General features: G+C 36.3%; 1 protein-coding gene and 1 long non-coding RNA gene across 15 annotated transcripts in view; one reads left to right on the forward strand and one right to left on the reverse strand.

Annotated features, from left to right (window-relative positions):
• PDE5A (phosphodiesterase 5A) overlaps positions 1-14,610 on the forward strand; it is a 142,856-nt gene extending 128,246 nt beyond the window's left edge. For all 5 annotated transcript variants that reach the window (XM_040474869.1, XM_040474875.1, XM_040474841.1 and 2 more), the window contains 4 exons: positions 1,091-1,154; positions 6,750-6,824; positions 8,236-8,319; positions 9,960-14,610. In XM_040474869.1, coding sequence (XP_040330803.1) covers positions 1,091-1,154; positions 6,750-6,824; positions 8,236-8,319; positions 9,960-10,097 — 361 coding nt within the window. In that variant the 3' untranslated portion in view covers positions 10,098-14,610. The remainder of the gene's footprint in view (positions 1-1,090; positions 1,155-6,749; positions 6,825-8,235; positions 8,320-9,959) is intronic.
• The window catches only part of LOC121030453 (uncharacterized), a 73,063-nt gene that overhangs the window by 28,337 nt on the left and 29,251 nt on the right, over positions 1-15,475 (reverse strand). For 8 of the 10 annotated variants that reach the window (XR_005790215.1, XR_005790210.1, XR_005790229.1 and 5 more), the window contains one exon: positions 3,084-3,223. The exons of the other annotated variants lie outside the window; for them this stretch is intronic. This is a non-coding gene — a long non-coding RNA (uncharacterized LOC121030453). The remainder of the gene's footprint in view (positions 1-3,083; positions 3,224-15,475) is intronic. 10 annotated transcript variants of the gene reach the window in all.

The following is a 15,475-nucleotide window of genomic DNA, read 5'->3' on the forward strand; positions in this document are numbered from 1 at the left end:
CCATCCATCCGAAGCCATGAACCTCTTGCAGAGAAGTACTCATAGTTCTAGTGCTCAGTGTCGCCACTTGAACTCATGTGTCTGATTTTAATGAAGCTCATTTAGGAGCATTGTCTTCTTTGGGGGAGGCAGTTTATATTGGCAAGCACCGAAATCTTTTATGAAAATGGGCTTAAACAGTGATTAAAAATATCTCTGGTGCACTCACTTTTTCTGAGAGAGTTGGTGTAAGACGTAGAGTAGCGGCAGGAAGCCGTTTTCTTTTTGCCTTACGTAGTTATGGAGAACATGCTTTTAGGTTGGGTTTCCCAGCAGGGACGAGGGTTACCATCCTTTGCTATAAGTGTTTCTATATGACAGTGACTGGACTTTGTTTCTCCAAATTATTACAAACAGGTATCCAGATCCAACATGGGAAAACACGGTGCTAAATACAGAACTATTTTCATACTGTAGTTGTGGTACCGAGCTATAGAGCACCTTGTCACTGACTCCAGATTCCGTCCGGCATGGTTTTTACTTCTCTGAACAACAGAAAGACTAAAGAGCTCTGTCCTCTCATATCCCTCCCTCCCTTTCTCTGGCACATACTGTGTATAAGTAAGAGCTTTTCACACAGAAGTCACCGCACATGTTGAGTGCATTAGGATGACCCACCTTAATTCTTGCTCTTAGAGGCCTTATATCAATAGAATATCTAATGTTATCCTTTAATGGTTAATTATTAGTAATCAATGCGTTTTCATCTTACTACCACTGAGAATGGAATACCAAGGTGAAAAAAAAGAGCAACAGCAGGCAAGTTTTTACCCAGAGGTTAATAATTTCTCTCATGCCAATCTGGAGCTAAATGAGGCGTTTTTAGGGCAAATTCCAGTAGTTCAGTGGGCAACCAAAAGAGTGACATTCTGCTATCCCTGAATCAGCCACACTTCCATATAAGTTGTTTCTGTTTCTTTTGTCTTTATAAACTGCCATCTTCATAGTTTAGGGAGCTTTAATTTAACTTTTTTACCAGTAACTATTTACTGAGAGTTTATGTTCACATAAAAAGTAAACAGTAGTATTGGGCTTCTTTTTCCCTGAACAGAGCGATGCTGATGACAGCTTGTGATCTCTCTGCAATTACAAAACCCTGGCCTATTCAACAACGGGTATGTTGTTTGCTGACAGTAAAAGTAGTAATTAAAAAGTCAAAGTAAGAAAAGTCTGTATTCTTAAAGGTAGCTTCTAAAGTATTTGTGGAAATTTTTATCCAAATTTTAAGTAGCATTAAAAGCAGAATTGGACATAAATAGGTTTTCTTTCTTAGAAGATTCATTAGCATTTACTAATATTTATAACGTTATTAAGAAAGACAGCATCTATACTAACACAGCAAAACCTAGCTGCTGATAGTCTTTAATTCCAGTACTACTTCTGGCTCACTTAGGAATGCTTTTTAACACATTTCCTTAATAACCTTGAAAAACAGAAAAAGCAAATTATTTTTCTTCTTATGATTTTTCTTTATGGTTAGTCTACCATGCTATAACTCAGCTCTAAGTAGGCATTAGCGAGTAGAACTTAAACATTTCCTAAGTCTTAAAAATATAGGAAGTGTTGATATAAGGTGTCAGGAAGGATGTAATCAGGACCTGTGGCTAGGAGGCTAGAAATATATCCTTCTCTCTAAATAAGTAACTGCCATAACATTTTGCAGAGGCAGTAAAGGCCCTAGGCTCAGAAAAGAGATGGCTATACATGCAATGATGTGTGTATTGTGCTTTTGTTTTTTGAGACTGCATTTTGAATCCTGAATGCACTACCTGAGACTAATGACAGTCTGCTGTTGGTCAGGGCTCTGATCTGCAGTCATGGAGCCCAACGACAGGTTCATCTCATGAAACATACATGCTGAGAAAACAAGATCAGAAGTGTGCTATCCATGTGCCAAAGCTGACATGCCGTAAGCGCTCAGGAAAGGTGGTCTTTACAGAGTGTGCTGCTCTGTAATAATAAATGGGACTGTACGCCCATTTCCAAATAGGGAAGGGAATGGAAGAGGGAAGAATTTGTCTTTTCATTTATCCTTTCTTCTTAATCAGATCCCCAAAAGGTTGAGCAATGAGGTTGGAGTCCAGACATAAAAAGCAATACTATAAAGCCTCTATAATTAAAACAGTTTGGTATTGGTGACAGACCAATGGAACACAATAGAACTTTGAGAATTACATAGAACGTTTAATATATATAATAAAGGTAGCATTTCAAATAACTGGGGGAAAAGAGAGACTTTTTACTGAATAATGTTAGGGTGACTTTCACATCTTCTATAACTGTATCTATTCCACATACTTAAATTCCAAATGGAACATACAGTTCAGTCTAGAGAATTAAACCATAGAAGTACTAAATAAAAACACTTGTGGATTCTGCTATAACTTAGGGGTGAGAAAACTTTCCTATTACTCAACATGCAGAAACAATAGAAAAGACTGGTAAATTTGATTACATAAAAATTAAAAAAAAAATAAAACTTTTGCATGGCAAAAGACACCATAAGCAAAGTAAAAGTCAGTGAGAAACTGGTAAAGATATTTGCAACTTATATTTGGTAGATACCCGAAATATTAAAGAAATTGTAAAAAATAGAGAAGGAAAAGGGCAACAACCCTACAGAAAAATGGGCCAAAAATTTGAACAAAAAGTTGATGGAATGTGAATGGCTCTTGCTATTTGCAAAGGTTCTCAGAACCTCATTCATAAGAAAAAATGCAAATTAAAACTACACTGACACACGCAAAAAACTTGTATAGAATCTCATAACAGCTTTAATCCTAATATAGTAGTAATATCTGCAGCAGACACATTCCAAGACCCCCAGTGGTTGCCTGAAACCAGAAACAGTACTGAACCCTTATATGTACTATGATTTTTCCTCTACATGCATAACTATGGTTAAGTTTAATTTATAAATTAGGCACAGTAAGAGATTAACAACAATAACTAATAATAAAATAGAACAACTATAACAATACTGTAATAAAAGGTATGTGAATGTGGGGTCTTTTTCTCAGAACATCTTATTATATTTTACTCACCCTCCTTCTGATGATGGGAGATGATAACGTGAGAGGTAGTGAGGTGAAGGATACAGGTGTTGTGATGTAGTGTTAGGACCTTCTGACCATGTATCAGACGGAGGATCACCTGCTTCTGGACCACAGTTAACTCCAGGTAACTGAAACCATGGAAAGCAAAACTCTGCAAAAGGGGGACTACTGTAGTCAGAACTAGAAACAACCCAAACGTCTTGTCAACAGAACAGCTAAACATATTGTGGTCCATTCCTTATTCAGTGGAGCACTGCTCAACAATAAGAAGGAAGTAACCATTGATACCTGTAACCACATGGATGTGTCTCATAAACACTATACAGAGCAAAAGAAGCCACACAAAAGACTACGTCCTGTGATTTCATTTATAGGAAGTTCTGGACTAGGCAAAATTAAAGCACTACAGTGAAAGAAATAAAATAGTGATGGTGAGGAGAGGGAGGAAAGAAGGGGCAGGAATTGACTGAGAAGGGTCATAAGGGCAATAGAAATATTCTATATCTTGGATGGGGTATTTGTCACATGGTTCTATGCGTTTGTCAATACACTGAACTCATGATCTATGCAATTCACAGTATATAAATTCTACTTCATTTAAAAAAACAAAAACACAGATACCATTTCTCATTTGGAAAAATCCAAAGGTTTTATGATATACTCTATTGGGGAAGTTGAGGGAAAACAAGGAATGAAAAATACTGTAACTCTTTAGAAGTTTATAAATATACATATTCATTATTTACCATTACTTCTAGGAATCTTATCCCAAAGATATACGGGAAAGAATGTAAAAAGATATTTATACAAGGCTACTCATTTTAGTGCTATTTGTAATAGCAAAGACTGGAAGTAACCCAAATACTCATCAGTAGGTTACTGATGAATAATTTGTAGTACGTTTACACAGTGAGTTCTAGGCAGCTATATAAAGAAATGAGGATTATCTGTATACTACTATGGAGTGATTACAAGGATCTATTTTTAAGTGGAAAAAAAGCAAGGTAGAGAAAATGTATATGGTACTCTACCATTTATCTAAGAAGAGGGTAAGGGCGTGCCTGGGGGGCTCAGTTGGTTAGGCATCTGGCTTCGGCTCAGGTCATGATCTCACAGTGAGTGAGTTTGAGCTGCACATCAAGCCTTGTGCTGTCAGCACAGAGCCTGCTTTGGATCCTCTGTCCCCATCTGTCTCTGCCCCTCTCCCATTCACATGTGCGTGTGCTCTCTCTCAAAAATAAATAAACTTAAAAAAAAGTAAAATATGAATATATGTACATATTTGCTTAATATTTAAAAAACCTAGGATTAACCACAAAAAAGTTAATGATCCCCTATAAGAGAAGGAAGGAACAGAATTTAGTGAACAGAACCATGGAACCATGTAAATAGTTTAAAATCATAAGGTTGAATTCTCAGCATTAAACCTTAAAAATAAAATGAGGGGCGTCTGGGTGGCGCAGTCGGTTGAGCGTCCGACTTCAGCCAGGTCACGATCTCGCGGTCCGTGAGTTCGAGCCCCGCGTCGGGCTCTGGGCTGATGGCTCAGAGCCTGGAGCCTGTTTCTGATTCTGTGTCTCACTCTCTCTCTGCCCCTCCCCCGTTCATGCTCTGTCTCTCTCTGTCCCAAAAAAATAAATAAACGTTAAAAAAATTTTTTTTAAATAAAAATTAAAAACAATAATAAAATAAAATGAAACAAACCTGATTTCAGTTGCAAAACCATAGTGACAGAGACTATTTCATTCCAAGTGACATTAAAACAGTAATTTGACCATGTATCTCTTAGTGGGATGTACTCTAAAAACAAAAAGGAATTATAAATCCTTTAAAAAAGCCTTTAAAACTGTTTTCCATAATGTTATTATTAGTGGTAATTTTACATAGATATTCAATCACAATTGTAGATCATGTGGGATAAAAGCAAATAAAAAAATTGTATTGGTATCATTGAGGACTGTCAGTGTGAGTGGAAAGATAAAGATCTAAGGTGGATTAGGTTATGCAAAAACACTGTAGTCCTGAATTTGAATTGAAATGTTGTATGAACTTCTGTTGTGTCCTAGCTCCATCCTCTAAAAGGGCTTACAAATACTGGTAGTAATGAACAAACCTAGTGCCCATACTGAGGTTTCTAAGTATCTCATTAAAGGAACAAGGGCTCCAACAAAGAAATGGCTGATAGCAGTTTTAAAGCAGGAAATGTATACAATGAGCCTAGAGCATCTTATTCTATCAGAAAGCAGGGAAGCTTTCAAAGACTGATAGGATTCTGTCAAAAGAACAGAGATGCCAACTTTATAGCCTCTCAGTGGCCAAAATGGAACAATCTGATATCAGTAAGGATTAAAATACATTAAACATGTTTCAATTTAAAAGTTCAAAATAGGGGCGCCTGGGTGGCGCAGTCGGTTAAGCGTCCGACTTCAGCCAGGTCACGATCTCGCGGTCTGTGAGTTCGAGCCCCGCGTCAGGCTCTGGGCTGATGGCTCAGAGCCTGGAGCCTGTTTCCGATTCTGTGTTTCCCTCTCTCTCTGCCCCTCCCCCGTTCATGCTCTGTCTCTCTCTGTCCCAAAAATAAATAAACGTTGAAAAAAAAATTTTTTTTTAAAAATAAATAAATAAAAGTTCAAAATAATAATAAAAATAATTTTTAAAAAAATCTTCCTTGGTCATCTTTGATAGTTGCTTGGTAACCATGTTACTTTTTTAATGGTAATTAAAGTGGAGAAAATCAAACATTTCTCCTGCTTTGCTTTGCTTTGCTTTTTTTTTTTTATTTCCTGCTTTTCTTATACAAATTGTACTTTAGGGAAACTAAATAATTGATGTGGGGAACTTCCTTATTTATTGTATTTCAACTAATAAAACAAAAAGGAATGACTACTTTGAATATCACCTTTTTGCAGCCCTTAAGGTAGCAGATCTACTAGACAAAGATCATTAATGGTCGCTAATATCACAAAAAGAGAGGCAGCCGGGCATTGTATAGCTCTTAATGGAAGTACACAGCATTGCCTATGAAGTAGTCAAAAAAAAAAAAAAAAAAAATTTGGTCAGTCTTATCAAGTCTCTAGATCTCATTACCATTGTATGTAAATAGGGCACAGAGAAACAGTAATTGTCATCATAGGAATGCAGTCAGCAAAATCCAGATAGTGGGAAACTACAGGATAAACAACCAGATTTAACAGCAACAAAAAAAATTATAAGGAAATTTTTTTAAAAGAGAAGAGAATGTAATGTAGATTAAAATTAATTTAAAAGGCACAGCAATCAATCACAATATATGCAGCTATTTGATAACTGGTTTTCACAGCAGCTGGTATAACAGGTGCTTAATAAATATCATTGCTTATGCATACAGATGGGCATACACGGCCTTTTCCCCACTAACTGCTGAAGTTGAAATAACATGTTGCTTTTTTCTGCCTAATTTCAGATTACAAACTCTAGCCTTTGTGATTAGATACATATTTAAAAGCAAATAAAATATAATTTCCATTACTCATTATTGTTCTATTACCATTTTGCTAATGTGGTTGAAGCTAGATTTGATAGATTTTATTATCTTTACTCAAAGTCTCTATTCTATTTTCTGTTCTAGAGTTATATGCTTTTAACTGCCAAAACTTAATCGGTCATTTATTTCAGATAGCAGAACTTGTAGCAACTGAATTTTTTGACCAAGGAGACAGAGAGAGAAAAGAACTCAACATAGAGCCTGCTGTAAGTCTGAGACCTTGTTGGTAGGAATTATTTCAATACATCTGTGAGTGTGGACTTCTTAACACTTTTATGAGATCTTTCCTTGAGAATACAATTTCTTTTCATTTTATTTTTTAAAGCATTTTTCTTATTAAAAGAATTTTATGTGTTTGTTACAGAAAATATAAGCAAATAAAAGAAGACTCTTTGGTTCATCATATTGTACCTACTTTTTTTGTAATTTGTTTTTTCTATTTAAATTTAAATCATAAGCTATGTTTCATTCTGACAAATGGTCTTACGTTTATTATTTCTAGTGATTATCTGAAATAGATGCAGCCATAGTCTATCCACTACCTTTGGGGTAATGTTTGCAGTGTTCACTATTACCAGTAGCACTTTGATAAACATCTATGTTGCTAAGTGTTTCTGTGCCATTTTTCATTATCTTGTTAGGATAAATTCCCAGAATTGCTGTGTTGAAGGGCACAGATTTTAAAGGGTTTTGATACTGCCTTGTTCACATAGAGTTTGGATCTCACAGACAAGAAGAAGACCCTTCTCAAACCATCTCTAGGTTTTGGAATGAGTTTTTCCTGAAAATGAAGCACGGTCATTTTTTTTTTAATTCAAATGGACATTTATTGAGCCCATATTAAATGGGACATGGTTATGACCCCCTTTCTGTGTGTACAGTTTCATCCACTCTGCTCTTTAGTCTCAGCTGGGCACATCTTCTGTCTCACTAGTCTTTCACAATTAGCTCAGTGTCCTATAATGTAATGGTAGGCTCGTTCAGAAGCTCAGAATCTTCTTAGAAAGTCGTGGGTAGCAGAGTAATGCTAACAGCTAAGGGAGAATTTGCTTCATTTTAAACAAGTACTGTGACAGACTCATTGCTTCCCATGGGAGTGCTGGGCTTGTCTGGTGTTCCAGCCATGACCTCCTGGGAATAAGCAGAATGACATCTGCATAATCGTCACTAAGAAGGCTCTCTGTGTGGATTGAATTGTAATCAGCTGGGGCCTGAGTGGCTTCCCCCACAAAGCTGAGGGTGTTTGATTCCACATCAATAGACAATTCAAAGCCTGTGTGTTCTCCAAATACACGTCAGTGGTCAACTCTAGGGCAGTGGTTGACTCTAGGTCGGTGGTCAGCTCTAGGTCAGTGGTTGACTCTAGAGTAGTGATGAATTCCAAGGGTAGTGTGGGAAAAGCCAGCCAGGATGAACAAGACAGAATCAGGGCCTTTCTGAGCACAGTGCTGGCAGGGAATGCAGGAGGCTGGCAAAGGAAGGAGACAAGCAGGTATCAGGCCTTCATCAGCTAACCTGGTGATTCATGTTTTCGGAGCCAACTTGCATTGTGGTCTTTAAGTAAATGCAGATATGTGTGTTGTGTGTGTGTGTGTGTTTCTGTGTTTGTGTTTTCAGGACCTGATGAACAGGGAGAAGAAAAACAAAATCCCAAGTATGCAAGTTGGGTTCATAGATGCCATCTGCTTGCAACTATATGAGGTATTTATACAAAAACACTAGACTTGCTAAACTTAGACTGTGTTATGAATTAAAACCTCAAGTAAATTGAAGCGATTAACACTAGGCCTTTTTTCTTTTTTTTCTTTTTCTTTTTTCTTTTGTTGTTGTTTTTTTTTTTTTTTTTTTTTTTTGGCTGATGAACATGCTGTTTGCATTGAACAAGGAACACATTTTATATTTGATTTTTTTCAAAAACGTTAATTCATCAATGTGTGACTATCTGTTGAGTGCCCACTGTGTGCTAGACTAGCAAATTGGTGTAGGAACACTTAAAAGAATTATATGCCAGTGCTACCTTAAGGAGGTATACTGTGCATACATTATGTCAGCATATTCTTCTAAGTTTAGGCCTCAATAAAGAAAAAAAAGTATCCAACTTTTTCTCATCTTATAGTGTAGTTTTCATATTGTCAAGGAAAATTTTATAATGATGAAAAGAAGGTAGCTGGAAAAATATTACAGGGTCCCATTTCCTTGCACCTACTGGCTTGGAGTTTTTATTTTTTAGGTAAAGATATTCTCCCTAAAACATCTGGTTTACTAGTTTAGATGTTCATGCCCAAAATACAGAAAGCAGACACTATCCTTGTTTTTAAAAGTTTGAATAGGAAACTGTCTTCAGTTTTAATTATTTGGGAAAAAAGCATTTATCATAGAGTTATCATACAATGTCAAAACTCAAACCCTAGAATCTTCTAATCCAGACATTTTCACAATTCAGTGATGGTTTAATCTTACATTTCATATGTGTGCAAGGATTTATTTCATTTGAATCTGATGTTAAATTCTATGTAATATTGATTTGTACTTTTACTACATTTATTTATAAGTATTATATTATAGAAGTAATAATATTCTCACCGTAGAAAAGTCAGAGAATTATAATTCTACTAAGACACTACTGTTAATATATCACTGTATATGCTTTATGACATTTTCATATTTTTCACTTAAATTTGCTTTTTGTAATTCATATTACATCATAATGTATTTTTTGTTTTATTTCTTTAACACTTATTTATTTTTGAGGGACAGAGCGTGAGTGGGGGAGAGGCAGAGAGAGAGGGAGACACAGAATCTGATGCAGGCTCCAGGCTCTGAGCTGTCAACAGAGAGCCCAATGCGGGGCTTGAACTCAGGAACCGTGAGATCACGACCTGAGCTGAAGTCGGACACTTAACTGACTGAGCCACCCAGGCGCCCCTTCATCATAATGTACTTTTAAAGCCTGCAAAATAGTAACATAATATACCTAACCCTGTTGTTGAGTATTATGTTATTTTCAGAGTTTCTCTATTTCAAAGAAAACTGCAGTGAACATTCTTGTATCTAAATATGTATGGCATTAGAGTTGGTAAAGAATAATACCATGCAGAATTATAAATCAATCTTTATTATAATCTTGAATGCAAGTGTATTTAAATACATTGTATAAAACTATTTTATAGAAAACACAAAACAGCGTGCCCGAGTGGCTCAGGCTGTGTCCACACACTTGTGAAAACCCCAGCAGTGGGTCTGCTTCTGAAATGAGTGTGAGATGTGACTCTTTGAAATAGGCCTGGGGAGAGGGCTTATTTCCTCGCTGCTTTCTAGTTTGCTTTCTTTTTCTTCTTTAGGCCTTGACCCACGTTTCTGAGGACTGTTTCCCTTTGCTGGATGGCTGCAGGAAGAACAGGCAAAAATGGCAGGCTCTTGCAGAACAGCAGGAGAAAATGCTGATTAATGGGGAAAGCAGCCAGGCCAAGCGGAACTGAGTGGCCTATTCAAGCAGAGTTGAAGTTTACAGATGGTGTATTCTGCATATGTCTAGTTTTGCCACACACTGTACAGATTTAGTGTATACTTTGCCACTGCTGTATTTTTATTTTTGCACAACTTTTAAGAACATAGCATGAAATGTTTTTAGGGGACTATTACATATTTTCTGTATATTTGTTTTATGCCACTGATCTGAGATTATCAATGATACCCACTCTTAGCACATGGATAAGAGCGCTGTTTGTGATACTTTGTGTACTGCAAAGTGCAAGTTGAATTCTTGCACTGAGATTGTTTTGTTATTCGTTGTTTTGGGGGTTTTGTTTTTTGTTTTTGGGGGTTTTTTGCTTGGGGATTTTAAATAATTGTTTTTGTGTTTTCTGAATTATCAATCTTGTAAAGAATGTTTGGAATCTTTTTTTTTTTTTTTTTTTTTTTTTCTCAAAAATAGGCTAGGAGAAAATTGAATGTATTCTGTGACATTTAAAACTTTCAAAAGATAAAGTGTTGGCTGAGTGGATTTTAAGGTGAAAGGATACTATTTGTCAGCAATGTTTTGCATTAACAAAAAAAGCTAAAACTCTGAAACAGATGGAAAGTACTAGAAGGCAGTATTGTAAAGAAAAGGTATTGTTTAATAGATTTGCTGTTTTTGTTAGTGAGCAGGAAGCAGGAAGGGGAGAACTCTTTCATTTCACATACATGTTATCCAGAGACTATCCATAAAATCTGACCCATCTGATGGAAAGCAGGGGAAACCATAGGAGAAGACACTGATTTCACTGACTTCACGGTCACTGACTTTACTGAGGGATGAATGTGATCGAGAAATGGAATGGCCATATCTGTCAGTGAAGGGAAACATTCTGTTGGAAGACTCTTATGAGTCAGTGAGTGTTTTGAACATTGAACTTCCTTTTTTAAATAACTTGTTTTTCTTACAAACCATAGTTTATAAGTGAACAGTTTAAGTCTCAAGAGAAAATTGAGAAAAAAAAAGCGATAACTGGAACACTGACCTGAGGTGAGATATGACTGCAGATAAAAGGTAAAATGAACCATTATTTTTCTTTGTCAAAGGAAGTATAAAGAATAGTTTTAATTATATAAACAGCAAAGGGCCATCCTTGATATCGGGGTCAAAATTAAATTGAGGGAGCACTGTAAGATAAGAAAGCTTAGGCCTGAATAAACTTAAGAGTATTCAGTTTGCAGTTGAGAAACTGCCCAATTTCAGTTTATAGGACTAGTCAATTAGAATCACAGAAGTTTGGCTATGTATGCTAATTGTTGACCCTGAGCTTATAATTGTTGGTATTCACTTCATTTAGCTTTTAGTACATTTAGAAAATGTTAACATTGTCTTAGATTTGAGTCCTTTTGAATGGATTCCCATTGAACACATGTGCCATAAATACACATTTATTCAGTACTGGAGAAGTAGATAATGAATTGAACAACTGGTTCAAGAAAGGAAAATCTGTTCCAAATACGTGGAAATGTTTGGACTGGGGCAGAGTAGGAAGAGAAATATTTGTCTGAATTGTTAACCACCCCCCTTCCCAAAAAACAGGTTCTGAGTTTTTAGCTATCACTAAATTGGATAGCAAATCTCTTGGGGCCATGGTTCAGCATTCTGAAACACCTTTTTTTTTTCTCTAAACTGCCTAAAATTCAACTTATTCATTAAGTTTTTAAAATTCTGAGAGTGTATCTTACATAATGTGACTTACTTCTTACCATTCAGGTAAAAAAAAAAAAAGGGCAAAACAAATTGTATTGCCATTACTTTGTAGTGGTAAAGGCTAGTATAGAATGTTATCAGCTGTTTGTTTCCATATGTATTATTGTTGTAATACTTGTATTTTCAGGATGTTATTCGATTTTTATTTGATGTCATATAGGTGAGATCTATAAGATTGCCTCTTGGTGGCACTGGTGTGTAAATTACACAGGCTGTTACTAAAATAACATATCTATATACTGGTATCCCCCTATGCATGCATACATAATTCCTTAGTATAGAAAAATTGTTTAAAGAATAGCAGTCTTTAATGACCTTTACATCATACACATTGTGATTTAGCAGTTATGCTAAAATCTGTAATCATATACTTTAGTAGTTTGTTTAGCTCCAACTAATCTATGCCACTGAGATGTATGGAGGTTTTGTATGTGTGTCATTTTAACAAGCAAGAAGATATATTTAGATTAGAAATTGTTTGGTTTACCTTTAGACAGTGGTTTATTTTACTTTACTAGTTTAGCAATTAAAAGAAGTTGGGTAGTACCATGCCTATTTTGTTGTTGGAAGTTTTAGCTCTTCTAAGAAGAGTACTTCTTTAGGACCAGTTAGTTGGTGCAAATAATTTTTAATTTTTAGGAAAATCATTCCATACATAGATTAATATCTGGTACAGAGGCAAAATCAAAGCTTTAGTTCTTACGTGAATATTTTTCCCAGTATCTTCTCAAGTGGGAATATATATATATATATATATATACATAGTGGGAATATATATATATATATATATATATACATACACATGGTGGGAATATATATATATATATATAGTCCTCCCTCATCCTGCTGTATATTTCTGTTACCCATAACTAGCAAGAAGTTATTCTTTTTCTGGATTAAAGTAGTTTTGTGATAGTTATAACTGAATGACATACCATTTCATTTCAATTTTTAGCTCCAAAAGTCCCCACTATTATACTAAGTTGTTAAAAAATCTCTATAAAATTGTCCGGCCTTCTATTTTTCACAAGACTGGCGCTTGCCAGTCGCAGTCCTGTGTGAACTTGTGTAAGTCACTTAACCTCTGTGTGCCTGAACACATTGGGCTGTTAAAGGAGTTATGTTTGGGTGAAGCCTTTGTCTTCAAGGAGAATGTCACAGAGGGCAGCTACTGTGTAAGCCCTAGTGGGTCTTGGAGACCAGTGTCAGAAGTGGGATATTGGGCTACAGAGCATGGTATCTCATTCCACATGTCATTTCCTGTTTTGAAGATTGAAAACAAGACATTTATTTGGCTTCTCATGTGCATCACCAGTGACTGTGAGATTTTGAGCACCTTGCCTCAAGGTACAAACTCTGGACAGTGGTGTTGTCACCACTGATCTCTTAATCATAAGGAATAGTTTCCTTCAATAAGAGTACTGAGATAAGAAAGTGTATGAAAATATACTGGAAATACTGGGTTCTGGGAGGAAACTGGTCAGAGATGTATTCTTGCCTAGCAGTGGAAGTGCCTTTATCTTTAGCATAGAGCACAAATGTTAGACCTACTCCAGTTTGACTTTCAGTTTTCCTGTGTTTTCCACCAGATTTTACTCCTAACACTTTATAGGTCATCACAAGCAGTACTCTTGTTTTGTTTTGCTTTGTTTTGTTTACAAGAGTGATTTTAAGAAGAGAGGAGGAAAAGGTGTAATTGCTGTCCTCTCCTGTGAACAACTGTAGTTAAAATGAGGTGGTATAATTTAACGTCTCAGTATTAGACATGCAACAGTCCACCTTTTATCGAGTCCCTGCGACATGTCAGGCACTGTGTTCAGCCAAAGAGAGCAATGACCTCAAGGAGCTCACAGTCTGCAGGAAGTGCTGGATAAGAGACTTACCAGCTTCTGATCCTGCCAATTGAACATGCAAATATAGGGTACGTTATATCACTTTCATTTTCATCTATAAAATACATATTATACAGTTTTCTGAGGACCTTCTCCCGCCCCGCCCCTGCACCCTCCCCCTCAAGGATCTTCTTTACCTGGAACTTACTAAGAATCTGTCCGTGAACATCCTGCCTTCTAACAAGTATGGATCATTTAGCCTGTTGATAGCTTAAAGAACACCTTAAGTAAGGAGTCATGTATTCTACTATATAGGTTTTTTTTCCCATTTGCTAGCCAGGTAGAGCTTACTCAGAGTTCTCTTAGATTGTTAAATTGTGCACAGTTTTGGACCCCTACTGCTCCACCACAGGGAGCAAGGAAGAAAGTATTAAAGCTCACTTGGCCCTTCCATATGCTTCTCAAAAGCCTGTGTAAACATGTCTTAATAAATGTCATTGAAAGCAGTGTAAATAGTTGAAAATATAAATTTCTATTACGGTTTAAGAAAAGAAAACCTTATGGATCATCACTAGCCACTGTTAATATCTATTTGTATTCTTATACCTTTTTCAATATATTTGAACAAATATATAGTTTCTGGCACTATTTTTGTACTAGGATAAAGGAGTTACTGTGTATATTATGTTTAGCTTTAAAGTCCTTTTAAATAATTGTGAGTGTTGATTTCTTGTCTTTCCTCTCCCCACCATGAGAACCATGTCAGATTACTCTTCCATGACAAAATCACTTTAAAGGAACACTTCCCTACCTGTGATCCCTATAAAATCAAGAGATGGTCAGAGTGATCTTCTGTTGTGCAAACTCTTCACCTGTCAGTTGTTTAGTCATTTTGCTATGCTTTGTAAGAATAAAAAGAAGAATGAATAAGTAGGTATGACTACTGTGTGATTATTAGGGGAATTTTAGGCAGGGAGGATGGGTCCAATGCTTTGAGAGACTGTAGGCAAGCTAGCCTTTGGTCATATTAGCTGAGAAAATGTGGTTTAATCAAACCCTTTCCTTAGTCAAGACTCCTCTCAGTAATAGTCTTCTTTTTATTAACATCCTTTGCTACCAATATGAAGGCAACATTTTCCATACTTCCTGTGCTTCAAGTCGGTAACAGCTCTCTGGAGGGTGATGATTACCTGCTTACTGTTGCATAAGGAGCTAAGACTTAGGAGTTAAATATTTGACAAATGGCGTGAGCTGGATTCGAGCCTAGACCTGTCTGGTTTCAAAGCAGGTATTTATTCCATTTAGTTCTTTCTTTGAATTTTAATTGTAAAAGTTCCAAAATCCATTCTTAGTGGATCAAATGGGCTATCTACAAGCTTTAGAGAGAAGATTTACCTCACCCAGCAGGTTTGGTTTTGTTTGGGTTTTTACTGTTAATTTTCCTATAGTTCATCTGAATAGCTAATGTCCCACCTTCACAAAATCCCAGATACCACCCTGTTTCAGTACTGCTAATGTAGAGGTGTGAGGGTATAATTAAATTCAGAATATCTGATTCATTATTTAGTTTTGCTAATATGACAAGCCCTAGACAAGTCCTCTTCATGTGGGACATAATATCTAGGCTATACCTAATTCACAAAACTAAAGACAAAAATAAAATGAAAGCTGGGGTGCCTGGGTGGCGCAGTCGGTTAAGCGTCCGACTTCAGCCAGGTCACGATCTCCCGGTCCGGGAGTTTGAGCCCTGCGTCAGGCTCTGGGCTGATGGCTCAGGGCCTGGAGCTTGTTTCCGATT

The sequence above is a fragment of the Herpailurus yagouaroundi genome, unplaced genomic scaffold (genome assembly GCF_014898765.1).
Source record: "Herpailurus yagouaroundi ecotype Mexico unplaced genomic scaffold, PumYag 28, whole genome shotgun sequence".
Lineage (NCBI taxonomy): Eukaryota > Metazoa > Chordata > Mammalia > Carnivora > Felidae > Herpailurus > Herpailurus yagouaroundi.